General features: G+C 40.6%; 2 protein-coding genes across 3 annotated transcripts; both read left to right on the top strand.

Moving 5' to 3' along the window:
• The first annotated feature begins 1216 nt into the window (after positions 1-1216).
• On the top strand, positions 1217-10864 carry LOC138969315 (alpha-N-acetylgalactosaminidase-like). Of its 2 annotated transcripts, none has more exons than XM_070342079.1 (8): positions 1217-1354; positions 3103-3274; positions 4296-4470; positions 6617-6791; positions 7442-7536; positions 8325-8486; positions 8968-9165; positions 9596-10864. In XM_070342079.1, exons 2-8 carry the CDS (start codon positions 3123-3125, stop codon positions 9854-9856), a joined length of 1218 nt encoding a protein of 405 aa, XP_070198180.1. In that variant the 5' UTR covers positions 1217-1354; positions 3103-3122; the 3' UTR covers positions 9857-10864. The 2 variants fall into 2 exon arrangements, with proteins under 2 accessions (XP_070198180.1, XP_070198182.1); XM_070342081.1 differs by having other exon boundaries at positions 1245-1350.
• Positions 10865-13432: 2568 nt separating this feature from the next.
• Positions 13433-22298, top strand: LOC138969312 (transcription initiation factor TFIID subunit 7-like). Its single transcript, XM_070342073.1, has 10 exons — positions 13433-13694; positions 14705-14836; positions 15649-15729; positions 16925-17021; positions 17967-18025; positions 18645-18855; positions 19641-19811; positions 20679-20788; positions 21482-21541; positions 21959-22298. The coding sequence occupies exons 1-10, from the start codon at positions 13605-13607 to the stop codon at positions 21992-21994; spliced, it is 1047 nt and encodes a 348-aa protein (XP_070198174.1). The 5' UTR covers positions 13433-13604; the 3' UTR covers positions 21995-22298.
• Positions 22299-23141: the final 843 nt, after the last annotated feature.

The raw sequence follows: 23141 nt of genomic DNA, 5'->3' as shown, positions 1-23141 counted from the left end.
ATATTGTTACTGCTTTTAGCACCCCCACCCATCTTAATTCTCACCCTTGAATAGCATTGTACAGAATATATAATTACAACTGCTTTTAGAAACCCAACGCATCTTAATTCTCACCGAACATGCCCCTCTTACGTCTTGAATAGAAATGAATACACATAAATCGAATATAAATATACATATATAAATAAAAACACAGTAAGAAAAAAAGTGCATAAAATCAAGAATGAAATAAAGACTACAATGCCAGCTATTCACAACTTCGTTTGAATCTGATATTATGATTTTACTTATTAAAATACTCAGTCATTATTTGGATTGACTGAACATTAAATATTTTTTATATAATTAGTCTCTCAGAAACTGAAATAATTTAGATAAAATTTGGAGCAAAACCATCAGCTATAAATGTTGTCGAGTTACTTTGAACATAGTTTGGTTTTCTTGTGTGTCAATTGTTATTTTGCATGATAGTTGAACATTTTCGAATTCAATCTTTATTTCACACACACGCACACACACACACACACACACACACACACACACACACACACACACACACACACACACACTCTTAATATGCCTTTTTCAATGTCTTCATAAAAACAGTTCATTCCAAAACTGAATAACAATACATTGTATCAAATTTCTAAGTACAAATTGTTTCTTCCAGTTCAAGAAAACATTTCTCACAAAAAAAAGCATAATTTGACATCATTATCAAAAAGAACATGCGTTTAAACTAGCTCTCACCCAATCCTACCCCCAATCCCCTGAAGGAAAAACTACTGACATTTTGTAAATTCATACGCACTCCCATAATACAGTGACACAATCAAAAAGTGGGGGTTGGGGGGAGGGGGGGTCGTGACAGGAATCAGGTGCTTTCACTTTCGCTCTCTAGCTCTTCGAAAATGCATCATAACTCCCGGTTTTTTTCTTCAATGACTTAAATCTTGGAACAACGTGAGAACATACTGTGAAAACTTACTAGAACAAAAAAAATACGACATGTCAATGCTTTAGTTGGTCGGTCGTGACAGGAATCACTTTCGTTTGCTAGCTCTTCGAAAATGTATCATAACTCCCGTATTTTTTTTTATATCTATGACTTAAAACATGGTGCAACGTGAGAAAATATTGTGAAGATACTAGAACAACAAAATATTACATGTAAGTGCTTTAGTTTGAGGTCGCGCGTGGTCGCGCAGTAATTAGTCAGACCGTCTATGGGGCAGGCAACTCCCGTAAACCCTTCACCAGAGTGAAAGTTCCTTTTGTTGATACGAAACCACTGGATTATTTTTAGATCAGTGATACGAACAGGGAGACAGGAACACCACTGAATTTTATGCAAGTACTGTGTTTTGTTCTGCCTGTATCTGTCTTTGTTCGTGTATTGTCCCGTGTGTCGAGTGACTGCTTGTTTTTCCCGTTGACAAGACATCACGGGCGGTCTAACATAGCCACGGGACAGCATCAGCATGTTTACAGAAAGTCTTTCTGTGATAGTAGTAGTCCAGTGGACGATACCTTCCGCCTGTGGTTTAATTTGGCAATCGCAGCATGTGGTAGTTTTCTTCTTGGTTTTTTTTTCCTTCATTTCTTTTTTTCTTTCTTATTTTCTGTAAAAACTCCTGAAAGTATTCATGCGTTTGTTTGTTTGTTTTTCAAAATGTACGGTGATCACTTAATTGTGTGAGCGGTATCATCAACTTTGAATCGTTTGAGCGGATCACATAATCATGATAATGCAGTACATGTACCACCCTATCATAGGGCCTATGGTCGAAGTACATCACACAGTTAATAGCACGAAGTCATATGATCCTCTCTCTCCCTTCTCCCACCTGTCAGCGTTCCAGCTAGCACAGGGGCAAAGTAAGCTAGAGCAAGGCAAATAATTAAGCAAGATCATTAATTAATTTATTGACATATTGCATGTTCACACACACACACATTTTGAAAGCTTGATTTGTCTTGAAAATCTAATTTGGAAATTTAGGAGTTACGAGTATGGGAAAATAATACACATTGCAAACAATGTGGGTTTTTCAAATCAAAACTGTGATTATATATGATATATATGTTCTGCGCGAACTTAGAATCCGGTTTCATTCTAGAATGGACCGGGTCCAGGTTGGAATTCTAACCCTGCGCAAGTACAGGGGTGCCATTCTAGAATGAAACCCTTGAATAAAGGGGGCCGTAATGTTTGTAGGTAAGACAGAGTTGTCTTCCCTTGAATTATCTCCACCTGCACCTTCCCTTTGATAAAATGGGGCTGATTTGTCTACCCCTGAAAAAATCCTTTGGCGATCTTGAGAATGTCATGTCATGTCAAGAAAGTTGACACTCCTGAGTACGCAATAAACAAAGGCAGACCATAGCAAGGGGGACTACCAGGGCGGTATTGTTTGCAGGGCAGTTGTTTTTGTGATGAGAGCCGGTTGCGGCCGCTTGCAATGTCAGCGCTGTCTCCCTCTCGGAAATGTCCGGTTTTTTGACAATTTTTTTGACAGACAGACAGACAGACGGTCAGACCGACTAACCGACAGACAGACCAACAGAAGGACAGAGTGAGTTATCATAGAGCTGTTGTCACAGGTTTAAAAAAAAGTTGACATTATATCTTCACAATTCAGAAGACCAATTTCATGTATATGAATAAGATTAAAAGTTACAAGCGAGATCGGCAAAACACTGTCAGTCCGGAAATTTCCGTTCGTAGCGATCAGTGCTGAGTGTCTCTCAAAATCGTAATCACTTTCAGAACATCACAATCCCAATTCACGATGTCTTTGAGTAAAGTGTAAAAAACCCGAAAAAAAAACCCAACCAAACACACAAAAAAACAAAAACAAACAGAAAATCCACATTTGTGGCTTTGGTTGTGTGATAGTCTAACTGAAATGACTATTCCAACTTGGACCCAAATTCCAACCTTGCGCACGGCCGATTCTAGAATGGACCAGCAACAAGGGTTTCATTCTAGAATGGCACCCCTGTACTTGCGCAGGGTTAGAATTCCAACCTGGACCCGGTCCATTCTAGAATGAAACCGGATTCTAAGTTCGCGCAGAACATATATACTCTTTTTTTCAGATTTCAAGATCTGCATTACAATGATGCTCCTTCATTTGGTGTTGAGTGGGTGCATCTACAGTGCATGTGCACTTAACAATGGACTGGCCTTGACCCCACCCATGGGGTGGTTATCATGGGAACGCTACCGATGTGAAACAGACTGCAAGGCCTTCCCTGACAGCTGCATCAAGTATGCTTTCTTTCCCTTTTTTTCAGGTCAAATATTTTGGTTGAGATGCAAAACAAAATTTACTCCTAAAGGATTTTGGATAACAACTTTGGGAAAAACATGTACTTGCGCACACTCGATCAGCAGAATATATATATGTACGCGCTGGCTATAAGCACTCAGAGTGTATACAGGGGTCAGAATCTTGTATACACTCTGGTGTTAATTAACTTCCGGTCTTGAAGCGAATTTGCCGTTCGACACCACTTAACGGTAGGAACGCAGAGCAGTTGATAATACAAGTACAAAAAAACGATGCGCCACGGCCTTTGCTGTAACGTAGATTACATTCTCGGGGTGTACTAAAACGACCAGACACTGAACCGCATCAACACTTGAAGCGTCATTCAACGCCATTTTGCGAAGGAACGCTTCATTTTCAACTTATGGCATCAAAGTACACTGGAAACTAACACACACACAAAACTGATGCTTCACGGCAGTTTATTGTTGGAGTTTGGAACACACTTGGAGTGTGTATCGACCTAGAAACAGTTGTTTACTATGTGAATTTACATTGTTTGCCAAGCCTCGACACTCCGAAAAAGAGATAGCGGAAGTCCATTCGTCACACTTAATTTTCATTGGCTACTTCCGAACGACTTGTTGGGGGGCATTTCATTGGCTACAGACTTGTAACAGAGCTTTTCATTGTCGGAGTGTACACAGACCCATCGATCCTGTATACACTTGGAGTGCGTATAGCTTTTGCCATGTACTGCAGTGACTTTGTCAGATTTGAGTATTTGTCTCTTGTTCTCCTGTGCCATCAAATATCAAGTTTGCAGGAACATGTACATGGTCGACGATCAGCTTCAGTGATTTCGAGCTGTGAAGTGTGGGATTCCTATATATATATATGTGTCTTTGACAAGGAAACTCAAACATCAATTGTCATCTTTGTTTGTGCACTCGATCATCGATCTTTTTGTTTTGGAAATCTCTGTCCAACCTACATGCTTTACTCTTCTAAATCTTGCAGCGAAAATCTGTACAAGGCAATGGCAGACAGGATGGCAGCTGATGGCTACAAGGAGGCAGGGTATGAATACGTCCATGTGGATGACTGTTGGGCTGCTCAGCAACGCGATGCGAACGGCAAACTGCAGGCAGATCCTCAGCGCTTTCCTAGTGGAATGCAAGCCCTGGCTGACTATGTGAGTGTGAAGGGTTGTGGATTATGAGACCCGTGGTCCCTTCACTTGTTGCTCTTGTGCGGGTTCCTGAAGCATGTGTGGCCAGCACATGAGCATCAATCATTACTTGATCCCTCCGTATTATCCACTACCATGCTGCCAATACAAATTCTGTTTTTTCTCAAGCGCAACAGCTCCCTTCGCTGCCTGCCATTTTCACTTCCATACGTTTCACACCATTGCATGATGATTAATTTCCATCCCTCATGTCAGTAAGGATTTGTGAAGACAGCTGCCCGGGAGGGAATACATGATGTTCGGAAATAGCTCTGTAAGGGTTTGACAAAGTCCGCTTGACAGGATGACTCCTTCTTTCGAAGATGTGTACCTGAGACCTCATTGTTTACTGTGACACAATCAGTCTGTTTGTTTGTTTGTTTGTTTGTGTCATAAAGTGGTTTGCATGTGAAATAAATGAAATTACTTTCATATGTACGTGTTCTGCCCTATTGCACTGTCTCTACCCTTTTCACACCAAACACTTCAACAACAGAATTTGGGAGGATACAGGCTTATTATTTCCTCAACCAAAAACAACATAATTCTTCACTTCAAATACATCAATACGAATCAACTTTTCGACACACAGTTCACACAATCTTTTAGCTTTCACTCAATGCATGTAAATACATATTATAAAGATACTTTCTCAAATATAGATTAACGCACAAAAGAAGGTACTGACAGACACTCACGAGTTCGAATCACGGCTCACTGCATGTCGCCAGTTTCACTTCCTTGTGTCGCTGAATCCTCGTAGAATAATGAATTCCCAAAAACTCTCATTGTAGATGCCAACACACACCTTTCACGTTTCTCCCCGAGAAACCCTTCCGCCATTAGCGAAAACAACCGTCGTCAGCTACGACCGGTAACGATGAAGACTCCTTCGTCTAGTCATCCTGCGCCGATGTGGTCCCTTGCTCGCCACCATCGTCCCGCGCTCTTCCGTGTAAGGTCCCTCCCTTGTACACGCCATGGAAAACCCTCATGGAAACTCCTAAAGAATTTAACCAAGTCTTAATACAACATTCTCTAAAACCATCTCTTCTTCCAAACGTTCATGTACCAACTCATACATTCTCGTTCATTCTACGTTCACATTCCGTCCACATTCAATATCCAAACTAATGCTTAATCTATGAATAACACTACCATACAAAGCATCACGGTCTTAAATTCCCCATGAAAAACCGTGATACAATTACATCAAGAATTCTCTTAAAACTTCACACTAGGTTTTAGTGCACTCTGTATACACTAACATTTACATTGCAGCTATATAATCAAACTTCAATAATATACAACATAGTAAATCATTTACCTTAAGAGACCCGTCTCTTGAAAGAGTGAATTTGTCCCAGACAAATTTGACACCCGCTTAGACACCTTGCTCGGTCGAGCCTCTACAGCGTTGTGACGATATCAAACCCAAACCAGCTACATGTCTCAAAACACAGCTCATCTCAAGCTAAAGCCAGTTTTGCGTGGAACGCACAAAACACGTGAATAACGCTCTCCAGTCTCTACGCCTCGCGCTACAACATTTAGGGAGGTTAAAATCACGACGTTGTTCACATCACATCACAATTATGCTACTCACATCTTTGTGACAGTTTGTTTGTTTGTTTGCTTAACGCCCAGCCGACCACGAAGGGCCATATCAGGGCGGTGCTGCTTTGACATATAACGTCCGCCACACACAAGACAGAAGTCGCAGCACAGGCTTCATGTCTCACCCAGTCACATTATTCTGACACCGGACCAACCAGTCCTAGCACTAACCCCATAATGCCAGACGCCAGGCGGAGCAGCCACTAGATTGCCAATTTTAAAGTCTTAGGTATGACCCGGCCGGGGTTCGAACCCATGACTTCCCGATCACGGGGCGGACGCCTTTACCACTAGGCCAACCGTGCCGGTCATCAGTCTGTTTACATTCTTGCCACACCTTCAAACAATACATGCAACTCTTCCTCGGTGAAGAAAAAAAGAAAGACAGTTATTTCCGGAAAACGCCTAATGGTACTGTTACAATCTGCAGACTGTACTAACAACTTATTCAATGAATAGTTATCAGTATTTACACTCAGTATTCGCTTTTCAGTTACATGAGCGAGGATTGAAGCTGGGTATCTACACAGACATTGGGTACGCAACGTGTGAGAAGCTCCCCGGCACAGAGTTCTTCATGCAGAGTGACGCCAACACGTTTGCAGAATGGGGTGTGGATCTTGTCAAAACTGACGGCTGTAACGCAGAACCCAAAGAAATGGATGTCTGTGAGTAACGTTACCTCATCTTATCATAGAAGGAGGACAAGGAAGTTCAGCAGCTTTGCTAGCAGTAGCAGGGATTGTGTGACAGGAGAAAGAATTAAGGGACCATATGCAAAGGTAGAGACTGAGGAAAAAAAATTGAGCAATTTTGCTGGGACAGGGGGGATAATATTCCACTTGAGGTCTCAAAGGACCAAGGCCATTCCTAGTTGCCCAGCACACATTTTCAACACTTTCCGTGCTCCACTTTAAGTTTTTATTGTGTTGGAGACTATGTTTTATGTTTCTGGCAGAGAAAAAATAATAATTAAGCCTTTGGTTTGTATCACTGATTCAGATTATTACAAGCATGTAATGGTATGCACGGTCATATGTGATTAAAATATGACAGCTAGAGAATTTAAGTCAGGAATGTGTCATTCACTACTCAAGTTTTGTAGGTTAGCACCTGCCATTTTGAGTCAGCTAGATTGTCATGTCAACAGGCATAATCTCACACTTGGTTTTCAATTTTTTTTTTATCCTAAATAATTATTTTGGCTCATGGGAGGCTTTCTGTGGTATGCACATTTGTGCATGAAATGTTATAGGAGCCTGAACATGAGCAATGCAGTAAGGCTCATTCACTGATTCAGGGATTTCATTTATTTCAGCCTACCCCGTCTTCGGATTTTACCTGAACAAAACGGGGCGCCCCATGGTATACTGCTGTAGCTGGGCTGCTGCTCAGGTCGTTCATGGCATCCAGGTAGGACTTTACACTTTAAGTCTTAATCATAATGTGGACTCTTGCGAAAACCATCAAGATTTTAATAGACGAACTCTAGACATAATTTTGTCTGGTTTGTATGGGTCGTGAAAGAGTGGATACTCTTGCTTTTAGTGAGGCAAGCTTTCAACATGTGCATTGTCATTGTCCTCATCTTTCAGACACATTCCTCGCTAGTTACTGACCTATAATGTCACATGGGAAAGTGTGCCTGTCTAAAAGCAATAGCACTCACTCTTTCACAATTCATACAAAACCTGACTGAGTTATTTCTCAATATCGTTTATTCTATGAGATCACAATTCAGAAAAGCTTGTTCATAATTGATAATACTATGGAGGTCAATTTTATTTGGCTAACTTCTGCTTCCTTTGCTTAAAAATAAAGGGCGATATAAACTGGTCCAGTGTAAGATATTAATGTGGTATTGGTATGACTTTTTGTGTAGGTGTGCACATGCGTACAGATCTGCATGTCTCAGTGTTTGTCTGTCTTTGTGTGTGCGTATCTGCATATGTCTGTGCCTGTGTGTTTCGTGGGTGTTATTTTGGTTGGTTGGTAGGTTGTGTGTCGTTTTTTTGTTTTGCACATACTTATTATGTATTGTTTCTCATACCACAGTCTCTGGAATTTTCTCATGCTTTGCAAGTATCTGTTGAAATAGATGTTTAATTTTTTTAATTTTTTTAACATTGACCTTGCAAGGCCTTCAAAACGTGTTTTGTTGTTTACTTCGCAAATTTAATCTTTTATCCTTTTCTTTTCAGCCCAATTATGCCAGTGTGAGGGAGCATTGCAACGTGTGGCGAAACTACGATGACGTGCAGGACAGCTGGGACAGTGTGACAAACATCCTCAAGTTTTATGGAGAGAACAAGCAAAACTTTGCTAACTTCTCAGGCCCTGGGGGATTTTCTGATCCTGATCAAGTTAGTCTAATTGATACAGTTGTTAGAATGAGATTAACTTATTGTGAATTTCTGGTTCAAAATTCAAAGAACACAACTAGTGAGCGAGAACAAACTGAAAATGTTGCGATTGATAGGGAATTCACTCTTACTGAAAATTGAAAAGAAACTGTTTGTACATAACTTCACTGTATGTTGAATCTACAATGTTTGTCCTCTGTTAGAATTTTGTTTACTCTTACCAACGTGTTACAGTGAACATGCTAAAGTTAGTAGATTTCACAATTATGTATTTGTTCGTAGAAAAACTCTCAAAGACATACAAATGAAGGATATGGTGAAGGGAATTAAGTTCCAAGTCCAAGAACTATTTTCTGTTTTGCAAGTTTATTGAATGGTTTGAAATGTTTTCACACATTTGTGTATTCACTAATTAAAAAAAATGAACAGTTGCAGGGTGTGATTTTTTTTATTACATATTATATTTTAAATTTGATTGCAGTTGTTGTTGGGTGACTACGGTTTGAGCATTTACCAGCAGAAAGCACAGTTTGGAATGTGGGCCATGCTCGCTTCCCCTCTCTTCATGTCTGTCGACCTTCGAACTATTGATCCAAAGGCCAAGGCCATTCTGCTCAACAAAAACGTCATCGCCATCAACCAGGATCCTTTGGGAGCACAGGGAATAATGTTGTATGGAGTAAGTGTACTGAAAGAGTGGAATTCCTGAAGGTTAAGACAACTCCTATGTTTCTTTTTATGCATGCTTTTATACCAGAAGGGGGCATTCAGAAATGTCAGTACACCTTGGCTGCTTTTAGATTACTCTGCGCATTGAAACCAAGATCACTCTTGTGCATTTGTGTAGCGGTCCAAATTAAATGATGGTGAATATTTTACATTTTGGTACTTAAAAAAAAAAGGTAAATGAAATATTGTCAGGAGGACAGAAAACGTTGAATTTGCATCTTTCACTGAAATTTGAGAAAAGCTCTGTATTTAAGGTTTAGGGCTTCTGCTTGCTGTGTTGGGAAAAAAATAATAATAATGTTCCACGGTATATTACATGCTTACCAGGAACTAAAAATAAGAGAACAGCCTCTGTTCAAAGTTCCATGTTTCTGTTTCAGCTTCCAGAGTCTCTGTCAGTGTGGAGAAAGCCACTGGCTGTGCCAGGAAGTTACGCCATTGCATTCTTGAACCAGGATAACCAGGGAAGAGCAATGCCGTTTGAAATTCACCTAGGCGACATCGGACTAACCAACGCCAATGGCTACAATGTCACTGACGTCTTTGACAATCTTCCCAGAGGACAGTTCAAACCAACATCAAGCCTTGGTGTTTTGATAGATCCCACTTGTATTGTTATTCTTAAAGCTGTGCCTCTGTGAGACTCAAATTTGTCTGTCTACACATGTCTTTTTTTATATTCATTGTTGTGCAGCCTTTTGAGACAATCCACATTTTTACACCTTTTTGAGGCCTTTGTTTGAACTGATTGTAGTATTGTTATTCTAAAAGCTGTGCCTCGATCTGTGACACTCAAATTTGTCTATCTACGCATGTTCGTTTTTGATATTCATTGTTGTGCATACTTATGAGACATTCCACATTTTTACACCTTTTTGGGGCCTTTTTTTGTACTTACCATTTTGTGTTTTTATTTTTGTTTGTTTGTTAATTCATATGTAACCGAGTGCCGTAACACTACGATTACTTTGGGAGGCGAAGTGCAATCAAACAGGATTGAAAATGTTAGGGCTAATTTCTTAGCCCTATAAAAACTGTTATGCAAACCCGAAGGTTTCCATGAACATACAATCGGAAACCACCAGACCCCATCACAAACAGAATTCCACAATCCACCGGTGTTGACTTAAAGGCCAACAACTCGGGTGCAGAGTGTGCTGTGAAAGGAGCGGTAGCCTCCCCTGTCACATATAAGTGTATTCATTCCTGGTGTATTCACCATGGAAAAGACACTGTATTTTTCTACTCTATCACAGTCCCAATCCAAGACTTTTGTGCAATTTCCTATTCACTGTGTGTCGGTTACAACTTGATAATATGACTTGGCTTGACTTGATCAGTGGTTGAGGCCTGTGACGGCCTGTTCACCATTCAAAAGTTGATGAAAAAAATACACAAAAAGGTGGCAATGTGCAGTATGATGGGATACAGTTTCATAATGTATTGTAAAGGGATTGTTAAGTGAAATGTCTGATACCCCAATGTGCCTAATTTTGTGCCATGCATAACAGAACATCAGTACGATGCAAGTAGAAGTTGTTACTGCATGTCCCCATGTTTTGATACTCAGAGGGGTGAACAAAGAAACCATGCCTGAAAAAATGTAAATATGTCGCTTTTGTTGCTTCAAATAAAATTGTTACTTTTAAGTTTTTCGATTATGCCTGGTTTTATGGAAGCTATACTGTTATAATTATGTTATGGTTTCCCTACTTATTGCCTTGAAAAGTTGAAAAACAAAATAATTCTGTACTGACCAAGACAAAGACAGCACAAATAAAAAGTCAACATTTTCGTCTATGGAAACATAACAAGGGAACCAAAAAGTAAAAGAAAAGAAGAAGAAAAGCACATAACTAAAAAAATGAACAAAAAAAATGACCAAAAATGGTTACGTATCATTTCAAGGTGTCATGCCAGTAGCGCAACATTCCACTAGCTCGATTTCCACTCACACGACATTGAACTAGTGAGACTTTAATTAGCCAGACATTCCAGTACCGAGACATCCACTAGCATGTTGTCACAGTAGCACGACAACCACTATTCTGACATTTGAACACGCATTGTCACAAAGCATATGTGTGTGTCCCTCTCTCTCTCTCCTCCCCCCCCCCCCCCCCCCCCCTTTCTATTGCTCTCTCTCTGGACTGATCTTGTCTACGTCATGTCAAATTTGCCTCTGAACATGGAGTGTCACAAAGCATATGTGTGTGTGTGTGTGTGTGTCTCTCTCTCTCCCCCTCTCTCTCCCCTCTCTCTCCCCTCTCCAAAAAAGTTGCCAGGCATAAGTTGCCCGCAAGCAGTGGAACAATCGTGACTTTGCAGCTGAAGAGCTCTCGCGGCAGGTCCAAGTCGTCTATTATAATTCCGTCTTTTGCACAATTAAAGGGTAAAAAAAATTAAAAGGAAAGGCCTTACTTTCAAGAAATATTTTTCTTAGGCCTTATGTTTTTATTTATTATTTATTTATTTAAGATCGTTTTACTGACTAAGTCCTAAAAAGAAATAAGACCTTATTTTTCTAAAGCAGAAGTCCATTATACTAGAAGTGCTCTTCTATCATTACTATCAGTCGACACGCGGTTTTGTTTGTTTGTTTGTTTGCTTAACGGCCAGCCGACCACGAAGGGCCATATCAGGGCGGTGCTGCTTTGACATATAACGTGCGCCACACACAAGACAGAAGTTGCAGCACAGGCTTCATGTCTCACCCAGTCACATTATTCTGACACCGGACCAACCAGTCCTAGCACTAACCCCATAATGCCAGATGCCAGGCGGAGCAGCCACTAGATTGCCAATTTTAAAGTCTTAGGTATGACCCGGCCGGGGTTCCAACCCACGACCTCCCGATCACAGGGCGGACGCCTTACCACTAGGCCAACCGCGACACGCGGTGATCCATGTGCCCTTTGCCCTTTTCTTGGGGATATGCCATTCTAAAAATAGAATATGGGATTCTGGGAAAGCTGTCCAAGGGCACTTACTCACTTAATTTGATAATTTTTGATAAATTGATTCATTACATCTATATATAACGTGCGCCACACACAAGACAGAAGTTGCAGCACAGGCTTCATGTCTCACCCAGTCACATTATTCTGACACCGGACCAACCAGTCCTAGCACTAACCCCATAATGCCAGATGCCAGGCGGAGCAGCCACTAGATTGCCAATTTTAAAGTCTTAGGTATGACCCGGCCGGGGTTCCAACCCACGACCTCCCGATCACAGGGCGGACGCCTTACCACTAGGCCAACCGCGACATGCGGTGATCCATGTGCCCTTTGTCCTTTTCTTGGGGATATGCCATACTAAAAATAGAATATGGGAATCTGGGAAAGCTGTCCAAGGGCACTTACTCACTTAATTTGATAATTTTTGATAAATTGATTCATTACATCTTCCAAAATGTTTGGAATGAAGAAAATGAATAAAATACAAGAATTACGAGTTCAAATTTGTTTTTAAAAATAAAACATTGCCTTCGACGAGGATCGAACTCGTGACCACCAATGTTAGGAAAAGCGATCGGTCGCGTTACCAACTGAGCTATTCTGTCGCATGGTAGGCATGGGAGATTTTAAATTCAAATATTAGACTTGAGTTCTCGAGCGTGGTGATCAGTATATTCACTTGACTCGAGTTTCAGAGTGTCTACGTTCGTATAATTTATGTCCTGTTCTCTTTATCTCAGTGTTCGAGGCAAGTTAAGTTAATAAGGCAAACAAAAAAAAAATAGTCTGTTTACGGTAACCCGACCGACCCTATTTTTTTCGCGCGACCCTAGATTTTTTTTTGGCATTTGGGGGAAAAAAAACAAAAAATCTTGGTTTTTTTGCAAAATAACGTAAAAATATGGTTTTTGGGAAAAAAAAAAGAAAAAAAAATCCCGACCTACCGACCCTATTTTTTTGGCCTATGTTACCGTAAACAGACCTATTTTATTTTTTTGGCCTAACTGACCCTATACTCCCGTTAAGTCCGTATAAGTTTGGAAAGCAAAATCAAGTAGCGATAATTTCAAGCGTGACCAACATCATTATGTTGTTGTCTGGCTACGAAATGCATTGACCAATCGCCGAAAGGTGCTGATGTCATTGCATGAAAGGTTTTTCCTACCCAGAATCCTTGATTCTCGATGACATACAAAGGATTTTGTTTCGGGAGTACGACGATCTATGGACAGTTTATTATATAAAGGGAAGCAAGCGGTTAAAAACGGGTCAAGGATACTATTCTCAAACAGTTAAACACATTCTCAAACGGGTCATTAGGAATTTCCAGGCAAAAATAATAACATCTGTTCACTTCACTTCCGGTAATTTTCGGAATCCGTACTTGCAGATTTAGACTGGACTTGTTTGACGGATTACGAAAACAAGATGAGTGGAAAAGCAGCACCAAAGAAAAAAGAGGGCACCATCGATGGTAATCTGGACCTTGAGCAACACTTCATTCTGCGATTACCACAGGTAAGCTAGATGATAGGCCGTTTGAAACGGAACCAATGTAAGTGTGAAGCTGAAATTGTGACACTGACTGACATTCCTCTTCTCGAAAAATCGAAGTTCTTCAGATGCTCGCGATTTTAAAAGCACTGTTACTGTTAGTGGACGATGTTGCAAGCACTCCTTAGTCGCCAGATATATTGCGACATTTCCTGCATATCTGGTGAAAGTAGGTCACCTTAAATTAATGATGTTTGCTTGTGTAAATGTAATGTTATGACTTTGCAAGTTGTTTAATTTAGATGAAGTTCATCAAGATAACGTATAAGCACTGTAGAGTACCGTTATGTTCCTCACCTCTGCCAGCTAGTGGCCTGTCAGTGACCTACTTCTCAACCCCTCTGCTGGTACCCCCTCAGTCAGAGAGACAAAGTTGTGGTCAGTTGTAGACTTGTAGTTGTACTTACTCTAAGTCTAATCATGATAACCTCTGTCTGCATGTATGTTTCCTTGTTGGAAAAAGTAGCATGCGATCTCTATAGTCTATTGGTGTTCAAATGTTGCATCACTCACACATATAATGTTATGAGATAACATTTCTAATACGCTGACTGTTACCAAATTTTGATAACACTAACAGGCACGTCGAGAAAAAAGATATCAAACATGAGCTGTCAGGCGAATGCTGATATTTTTTTTGAGTCCATAAGAGAAAACGTGCTTCTTCACAAAGCAAAACTGGAACAGCAGACACACACGTACACAATAACACACGCACACACAATTGTTTAATTTTTTTTAGGTTGGTTCTGTTTTTTTCGGGGTTCAAGAGGTCTCCACGATATAGCCGAATTCGTGAGTTAGTGGACCTCGATTTAGTTGAAGTCCCCTGTATTTGTTGCCACAAAATGTATACTCATTGTGGCTTGAGGTGTGTTTTGATTTAAATTCATCTGTTGTCTTGATGTGTCAGGGTTTTCATGTTTGATTGTGTGTTAGTGACTGACATTCCAGCTCTATTTGGCTTTTCACAGGGCCCTGCAGATGAGCTGAGACAAGAAGTGCGGTCAGGTTCACAACTCCTGAAGGATAAGCTGAGCATTGAACTGGAGCCAAATATGAGACATGGACACGTTCGATTGAACAATTACTTTTTGAATGCTAAAGTAAGCTGTACTAACTCTATGCTAGGGATTTGTGTTCCTTGTCTCAGTTTTACATTTAGTACAACCTCCCTTTTAAGACCTCTGAAGCAGGAGGTAGTTTCAAAAGGGGAGAGGTGGCACCAACAAAAAAAAAGCGGACAAACACTCAAGTCCTTAATGGCAAAAAAACGTAGGACTTTTAACATCAATTTAACTACTAAAAAATAAAAACTGACTATTTGCAATTTTTTCTTGCAATATTTTGATGTGTATTAAAGCCTAAAAGCATAACAAGTCACACCGGGGGGGGGGGGGGGGGGGGGGGGTCGATTGTGATGTCAAACTTACACTATACAAAAGATTCATCAAGGCAAATAAGCACTAAACTTGGTCCCTTTGATTTGTTTGCCTTGGATGATTTTAAAAATCAAATGATCTTTGAGTAAACACATCATAGACATGAAGAAAGAATTGAAGCTTAATTTATCAGTTTGACGCATTGCATTAGAACAGATGTCCGTCCTTTTGATTGATAATACTTTGCTCAGATTCTTAAGATATAGGGCTAAACAAACAAGCCCTGAAGTTACAATTAAGACTTGACATGTTTGAATACAATAAAAGTTGGTTTTTTTTACTTTCAACTTCAAGAATTGTCTCTTACCTCTTGGAATATGATTGGTATTTTACCTGATTTGTACAAATGTAATAAAAAATGAATAGAAATAATGTGATTTACCAAAGTACACATGCATGTGTGTTATCATTTGCCAGTTCAGAATAGATACATGGATATATATATATATATATATATATACATGTGTGTTTTCCAGTTGGTTGACTTACCTAGCGTCATCGAATCGCTCAAAACTGTGGACAAAAAAACATTCTACAAGACATCTGACATCTCCCAGGTAAGGCTTGATCCTGATAAGTGGCTTTTGATTTGATCTGGAGACTCATCGGCCTCCTTATCGGGAGGTCGTGAGTTCAAATCCCGGTCGCTGCCGCCTGGTGGGTTAAGAGTGGAGATTTTTCCGATCTCCCAGGTCAACTCTGCTAGTGACTTAACACCCTTCGTGTGTACACGCAAGCACAAGACCAAGTGCGCACGGAAAAGATCCTGTAATCCATGTCAGAGTTCGGTGGGTTATAGAAAAACAAAAATACCCAGCATGCCTCCCCCGAAATCGGCGTATGCTGCCTGAATGGCGGGGTAAAAATGGTCATACACGTAAAAATCCACTCGGGATAAAAACATGAGTGAACGTGGGAGTCTAAGCCCATGAATGAAGAAGAAGAAGATCTGGAGACTAAAGAGTGGGAATAATCTAAGGAATATGAATCATTCTTAGAAAAGATAAGCTTACCCAGGTTTCAGAGTTTATAAATTACTATCTATATGAGGTTTCTGTTTGAGTTGTATTGCACAACAGTGTGTTCAATGTGAGATCCGTGTGCTTCACAGTCGTCAAATTCAGTACATTCAGAAGAACCCCACTTTTAAGAATACAAACACACGCACACACACATACTCTCACACACACACACACACTTGATATTTTCTGTTTATAATATCAGTATGTACATTTACCTCTATTATAAGACTCCCACCCTTTTAAGACCTTACTTTTTTTTAAAGGTTTTGGGGGGTTCCAAGGTACATGTAGTACCTTTTGCTGGAAGAATAAAATGTCCAGAAACAAATAATTGTTCAGATGTGCCAGCCTTATTTTCTGGAGGTGCAGGTTATTTAGAGCTCTCCCCCAATTCATTCGAGTACATTGTATGCTGTTTTATAAGGGGTTGCACTGACTTTGTGATTTGTGTAAATTGACGCAAAATAAGACCTATTGTGCAACGATATGGCTAAAAAGGATACTGCAACTGTAAAAAATCAGTATTTACGCAGAATTTTGGAATAAGCACGGCCCCTGTTTGTGGAAGACAGCTTCAGAGAACCAACCTCAGTTGCTGAATGCTTATCAGCATCATCTGAAACTGTTTTGAGAAGAGAAAACATTTAACAGTCAGGTTCTTAATGGTGAAGAGAAGAGCCTAGGCGGTACTAAATACTCAAATAAGCAAGCTTTGTGTTTATGTTTTCAGATGATGGTGTGCACAACAGATGAAGAGATTAATGTGGAGGACACAGAGAGTCCCAAGAAGAAAGACAAGGACAAGAGATACCTTTGGAACCATGGCAGTGAGTATAGAGAACACTATGCAGACTCCGTGACATGCAGACATTTTGAACATAAAATGGATGGGCGCCTGTTACCTCAGTTGGTAGTGTACTGAACTTGTGATCTCTGGGTCACAGGTTCAAATCCAGGCCAGGCCGAATGCAGGTAAACTTTATGTGATGACTCAGAGACTGTATCGGCGGGGATGTAGCTCAGTCGGTAGCGCGCTGGATTTGTATCCAGTTGGCCGCTGTCAGCGTGAGTTCGTCCCCACGTTTGGCGAGAGATTTATTTCTCAGAGTCAACTTTGTGTGCAGACTCTCCTCGGTGTCCGAACACCCCCGTGTGTACACACACGCAAGCACAAGACCAAGTGCGCACGAAAAAGATCCTGTAATCCATGTCAGAGTTCGGTGGGTTATAGAAACACGAAAATACCCAGAATGCTTCCTCCGAAAACGGCGTATGGCTGCCTAAATGGCGGGGTAAAAAACGGTCATACACGTAAAATTCCACTCGTGCAAAAAACACGAGTGTACGTGGGAGTTTCAGCCCACGAACGCAGAAGAAGAAGAAGAAGAGACTGTATCCATGTACTATCCCTTGAAGCCACTATGGCACGTTAAAGACTTGCAGGTGGCTGATTACATCAAAACATGCACACACACTTGAGTAGCCCAACTAGCTTTCTACTAGGAGGAAGCGACCTGAATTTCCCAGCAATGAGATGATGGAGTGATGAAAATGTGTTGATGCTCTTATAGTCATTTGAAATGATGATTGATATTACTAGATATACTGTTCTGGACATGGTAAATAGTGTTTAGAATCTTGTGTGCATTTGTGATCTATGATGTAACGTTACCCTTCATGTTTCTAATGGGTTAGCTTGATGGAAGAGAGATAGTTCACAGATACAGCTGAACGAAAAGTAGAATTAAACTGAACATGGCTTTCTTTTTCAGTAACTCCTTCTTTGAAAAATGTTCGAAAGAGGCGGTTCCGCAAAGTCCTCAAGAAGAAGGCAAGTCCTTTTGTTTTACATTTGAAGTCATTTATAAGTCTCAAACAAAATGTTATTCTATCACTTAGAAGTGAATGGTTCTAAAGTTTCAGGGATGAAAGTACCAAAGAAGTCATTAAAACATGCACACATACATGTATTAACAAAAGGAACAAAGTAGTATGAGTGGCTCATGTTACATGCAAAAGTTTGTTAACCCTTTGCCTCCCCCACAGAATGACGCTATGTCCTAATATGCAGTTCCCATAACATGGGAAGTAACTCAAACGTGGTTAAAAAAACGTACCAAAGTAACCACAGCAACTTTTTCAAAACTGTAAAAACTCAAGCTCACAGAAAGCGAGTAGAAACAAAACCACAAATGCGTCATATTTAGTTTTAGGCTATATAAAAGCAAAAGTGGTGTATGCAGCATGGTGAATAGCAGGTGTTTTGATAGATCTGCGCTGCATATGGGTTCTCTGGTGGGCGATATTGGGCGCTCTTGGAGGCATTGGGTTATGGTTGGTTTTATTTGCCTGTACTTCCTGTCTCTCCTTCCCTCGCTGTTTCTCTTTTTTTCTTTTGCTCTCACTCACTCTCCCTCAGGCCTTAATTTTCTTTTATTTGTCCACCACAGTACATGGATCAGCCAGAATTAGAGAAGGAAGTGCGTCGATTATTTCGCTATGATGCCGAGGCGATCGACGTGAAATGGGAAGTGGTGACAGAAGACGAAAAACCACTACCAGACTCAAGTCAGACGTCGGGCCACATCCAAACCAGCGGTACCGTCACCAACTCTAGTGGAGGTCTCAAACGAACGGATACGTCTGTATCCATGGATGTTGGTAAGTTGTCAGATACATATGTGTGTTTGTGTGGACAGGTGTGTATGTATGTGTTTTCATGAGTTTGTCTGTATCTTGTCTCTCTGAGTCTGTGTGGCTGTGTTTGGTGTGTGTGAGAGTAGGAATGATGGATTTGATTCTTAACACACTGTTGTGCTTTCATCTGTGTGTCCTTAGGCTTTATTACACCCCCGGTATAGGGGTGTGTATAGGTTTCGCTCGATGTGTTTGTTTGGGTGTTTGTTTGGGTGTTTGTGTTCGCATATAGATCTCAAGAATGAACGGACCGATCGTCACCAAACTTGGTGAACACGTTCTATACATTCCTGAGACGGTCCTTACAAAAATTGGGACCAGTCAAACACACGGTTAGGGAGTTATTGGTGGATTAAAATTATACAAGGACTTATACAGGGACATCTTCATGGTCAAAGGGAAATAACCATTCTCACTCAGTCACTGCCACCAACTGAGAAGGTTATTTCCCTTTGACGGGGGTGTTTTTCCTACCTCATAGGAATTTCTTGTTCTTTGAGCAGTAGGCCTACTACCTAATCATGTTATGCCACCATATTTATTTTAATGCATGCAGCGTGTTAGGTAAACCTTAAATCTGTTATTATACAAATGCATACCACAGAGCTGCCCTTGCAGTATGATTGTTTTAAACTGTTCAGACTATTTACTGAAAAGAAAAAAGCAATTTCTGTGCACATTTCATCCCTGTTTGGATGACAGACAGTACGTGAAAATAATTAACAAAACATCTTCTAATCTATTTAAAGCTTCCTTCTTCGGTGAGCTGAGCAGCTCAGAAGAGGAGGAAGACAAGGATGTCAATATCATGGACAGCGGGGAAGATGAAGCGTCACGGCTTGGTGAATCCAGCATGCAGGCAGGGGAAAGCCAGGATGTTCCCGAAAGTGTGGACGTTCCCGAAAGTGTGGACGATACAGGTGAGAACTTGGGACAAAAGAAAGTTTCAGAGTAAAGAGTATGCTCTTAAAGCAGGATCTGGGGTGTGGAAGGCACTGAATGGCAAAAACTATTTCTGTGCTATGTCTGGCTGGTGGTATGCAGTTAATTCTTTCCATACCTGTACCTGTCATTCTACAAATGTTTTTTAACATTAGCTTAGAAAATGAATAGAAAATTGTAAAGAAAGGACGTTTAAGGCAAGGCCCCCTCTGGTTCAAGGGCATATACAGAAAAAACCAATGCCTGTAAGCCCATCCCAGTCTCTCCACAACAAGATGACACCTGCAATGTGGAACAAGATGACACCTGCAATGTGGAACAATATGACACCTGCAATGTGGAACTAGATGACACCTGCAATGTGGAACAAGATGACACCTGCAATGTGGAACAAGATGACACCTGCAATGTGGAACATGATGACACCTGCAATGTGGAACAAGATGACACCTGCAATGTGGAACAAGATGACACCTGCAATGTGGAACAAGATGACACCTGCAATGTGGAACAAGATGACACCTGCAATGTGAAAGCACTTCGGGCTGGTCCCAATGGTGTGGTTGGTTGTTGATGTTTCTGGTCTCGAGAACCCAGGGGATCATAACCCAAGACCGATACAGCATATATATCTTATTCTCTGTCTTGTTCTCGACCAACTCTTTAAAAACTATTCACAAGGTGTCCTCCAATTACATGAACTACTGTCGTTGCAGTTTTCTCTATTTCTGAGCGCAGATTGTCATCTGGTAGCAAGCCTTTGAATAGTAACCAAATAAGATATTTTGTTTAAAGCATAAACTTTGTTTGATTCCATGGTTAAACTCTTGGTCTGTTTTTTTCAGCGGCACTTCATGAAAAACTTCAGGAGCTAGTCCAACAGTTAGAGGAGATCCGGGAGAAACGATTGGAGCTGGAATCACAAATGGCAGAAGAGGACAATGACATGATGAGAGTGAGTATTGCCTAAAAGACTACTTCTTGCCTCCAACGTTTAATGTCTCAACTTTCCAGTGATTTTTTCAGAACCAAGTCAGTTGAAAATCGCTGCCCATATGAACAGCGCAAATGCTCAGACTAGTTTAAGCAACGATTGTCAGCTCACTCAGGCTTGTCTGGTTACATTCGTGTTTTTTTTTTTACTAGACCTAACACAATCCTGAAGCGCGATAAGACAAATCTGCTGCAAGTCTCTTGTAAATTTATTAGTTTTTAATTCGCTGATAAATCTTAACAAAATTTGAACCAAATCGTTGGGACATTCATCATTGCAGACTTTCCGCCAACTCGGTCTTAGCGACTCTTTAAGCGACTTCAAACTAACTAGTGTTGGATGAAAGTCTGTCATGTGAACAGCACTTATTTTAATATTCAGTGATGGCGCTAATATTTTTTCAAACTGGTACACAAACTTTTATGATGAAAACTATCCAGAAAAAAAGGTAGGCTGGTCATTGGAACCAGTAAGAGTCCAACTCAGAGTACTGATTTTTTTGTTTTACCAGCGAAAAAAAAGGTAGTTCTTAAAATCAACCGACCGGCAGCCAATTATTTTCTGGTATTTTCTCATTTCAACCGGTAAAATACCGGTAATTACCGGTTAACGCCAATACTGAATATTTGCACATGTAGTTTTGTGTGTTTACAGGACAGGCTGAGAGAAGACTTGGAGAGGTTTCTTCAGGAAGAGGGTGAAAAAGAAAAAGAGGTATTTTGAAGGCTTGAATGTCATTTTTGCAAGTTTCATAGTTTTAGCTTCACCTTTTTCTGTCTTTCTGTCATTCTTTCCTGATGTAAGGGGTCAAAATTAATGTTGTATTCAGAAATGGCTTATCTCGGCTTGTCATCATGTTGAGTTTGGTAACTCTGCTACTGTATAATTATACTCTTTTTGGCACAAAGACGTTTTTGTTAATCAAGCCAAAAGCTATTAGGAGAGAAGTAGTATAGTTCGCTTTCAGTTCTGGTATTTTGCATAACAGAAAGTTCCTCAAAGTGTGCTAATTCTTTTCGTTCTGTGAAGTGTATATTTTCACTGCAAACTAAATTGTGTCTAATCTAATTTGCATCATGCATACATTTAGGATGGCAAATTACATGCATTTTTGTTCTCTTTTCGTTGCAGCATGAAATCTTGTCATCAATGTTGAACCAAGGATAGAGAGACTGGAGAATGTGTGTGTGTGCATGTGTGTGAGCTCAGAAAAGATAAAATTGTGTTTGTATCATGAGCATATGTGAACAGGGAAAATGTGTGTATACATAATGCAAGTGTGAAAGAGACAATTGTGTTGAGCATATGTTAAAGATAGGAGTGTGTGTGTGAGAGAGGGAGAGAGATCAACTGTGCATGTACATTTATGAAAGAAGTTTAAGGCATGAAAGGACCGAGAGGCTCAAAAACTCTAGCAATGTTAAGGAATGTTGGCAATATTTTCTTTGTAATAAAACTTGTGATCACTGCAGAGGAAAGTTTTTGTTGTCAGGTTTGGATTTTGCAAGTTTGATGAAGTGAAAATGTGCTTCATTTTGTTTCTGTTCATAATAGTACTGCGTTTTCTGGTATGATGTTGGACCGAGTTAAAAAAAAAAATGTCAAAGATAAGAAAATTAGATGCACAACCATCCAAGATTAGTAAACAGAACAGTAAAGTGTTATTAACATTCCTTTATCTCTCTTCATAATTTCATTACTTTTACTATGTCACTGGGTCTAATGGAATAAGAATGATACAGTGGAACCCCCCTTTTAACTTAAGACATCCCCTTCCCCCCCACCCCCCCACCCACCTACCCTGGGGATGTAGCTTAGTCAGGGCGGGGATGTAGCTCAGTCAGGGCGGGGATGTAGCTTAGTCAGGGCGGGAATGTAGCTCAGTCAGGGCGGGGATGTAGCTCAGTCAGGGCAGGGATGTAGCTCAGTCAGGGCGGGGGATGATGTAGCTCAGTCAGGGCGGGGATGTAGCTCAGTCAGGGCGGGGATGTAGCTCAGTCGGTAGCGCGCTGGATTTGTATCCAGTTGGCCGCTGTCAGCGTGAGTTCGTCTCCACGTTCGGCGAGAGATTTATTTCTCAGTCAACTTTGTGTGCAGACTCTCCTCGGTGTCCGAACACCCCCGTGTGTACACGCAAGCACAAGACCAAGTGCGCACGAAAAAGATCCTGTAATCCATGTCACAGTTTGGTGGGTTATAGAAACACGAAAATACCCAGCATGCTTCCTCCGAAAGCGGCGTATGGCTGCCTAAATGGCGGGGTAAAAACGGTCATACACGTAAAAGCTGTGGGAATTTCAGCCCATGAACGAAC

The sequence above is a fragment of the Littorina saxatilis genome, linkage group LG6 (assembly GCF_037325665.1).
Source record: "Littorina saxatilis isolate snail1 linkage group LG6, US_GU_Lsax_2.0, whole genome shotgun sequence".
Lineage (NCBI taxonomy): Eukaryota > Metazoa > Mollusca > Gastropoda > Littorinimorpha > Littorinidae > Littorina > Littorina saxatilis.
The sequence above is the reverse complement of the archived record's forward strand: the minus strand, read 5'-3'. Positions and strand labels throughout refer to the sequence as shown.

What these genes read in the sequence shown, in the direction of transcription:
- LOC138969315 (XM_070342079.1), top strand. Translation starts at nt 3,123, where the DNA reads ATGATGCTCCTTCATTTGGTGTTGAGTGGGTGCATCTACAGTGCATGT. An exon ending in ACCCAAAGAAATGGATGTCT is followed by an intron (nt 6,792 to 7,441) that starts GTGAGTAACGTT and finishes CATTTATTTCAG; the next exon opens with CCTACCCCGTCTTCGGATTT. An exon ending in AGGGAATAATGTTGTATGGA is followed by an intron (nt 9,166 to 9,595) that starts GTAAGTGTACTG and finishes TTTCTGTTTCAG; the next exon opens with CTTCCAGAGTCTCTGTCAGT.
- LOC138969312 (XM_070342073.1), top strand. Translation starts at nt 13,605, where the DNA reads ATGAGTGGAAAAGCAGCACCAAAGAAAAAAGAGGGCACCATCGATGGT. An exon ending in ATTACTTTTTGAATGCTAAA is followed by an intron (nt 14,837 to 15,648) that starts GTAAGCTGTACT and finishes TGTGTTTTCCAG; the next exon opens with TTGGTTGACTTACCTAGCGT. An exon ending in CGAAAGTGTGGACGATACAG is followed by an intron (nt 19,812 to 20,678) that starts GTGAGAACTTGG and finishes TGTTTTTTTCAG; the next exon opens with CGGCACTTCATGAAAAACTT.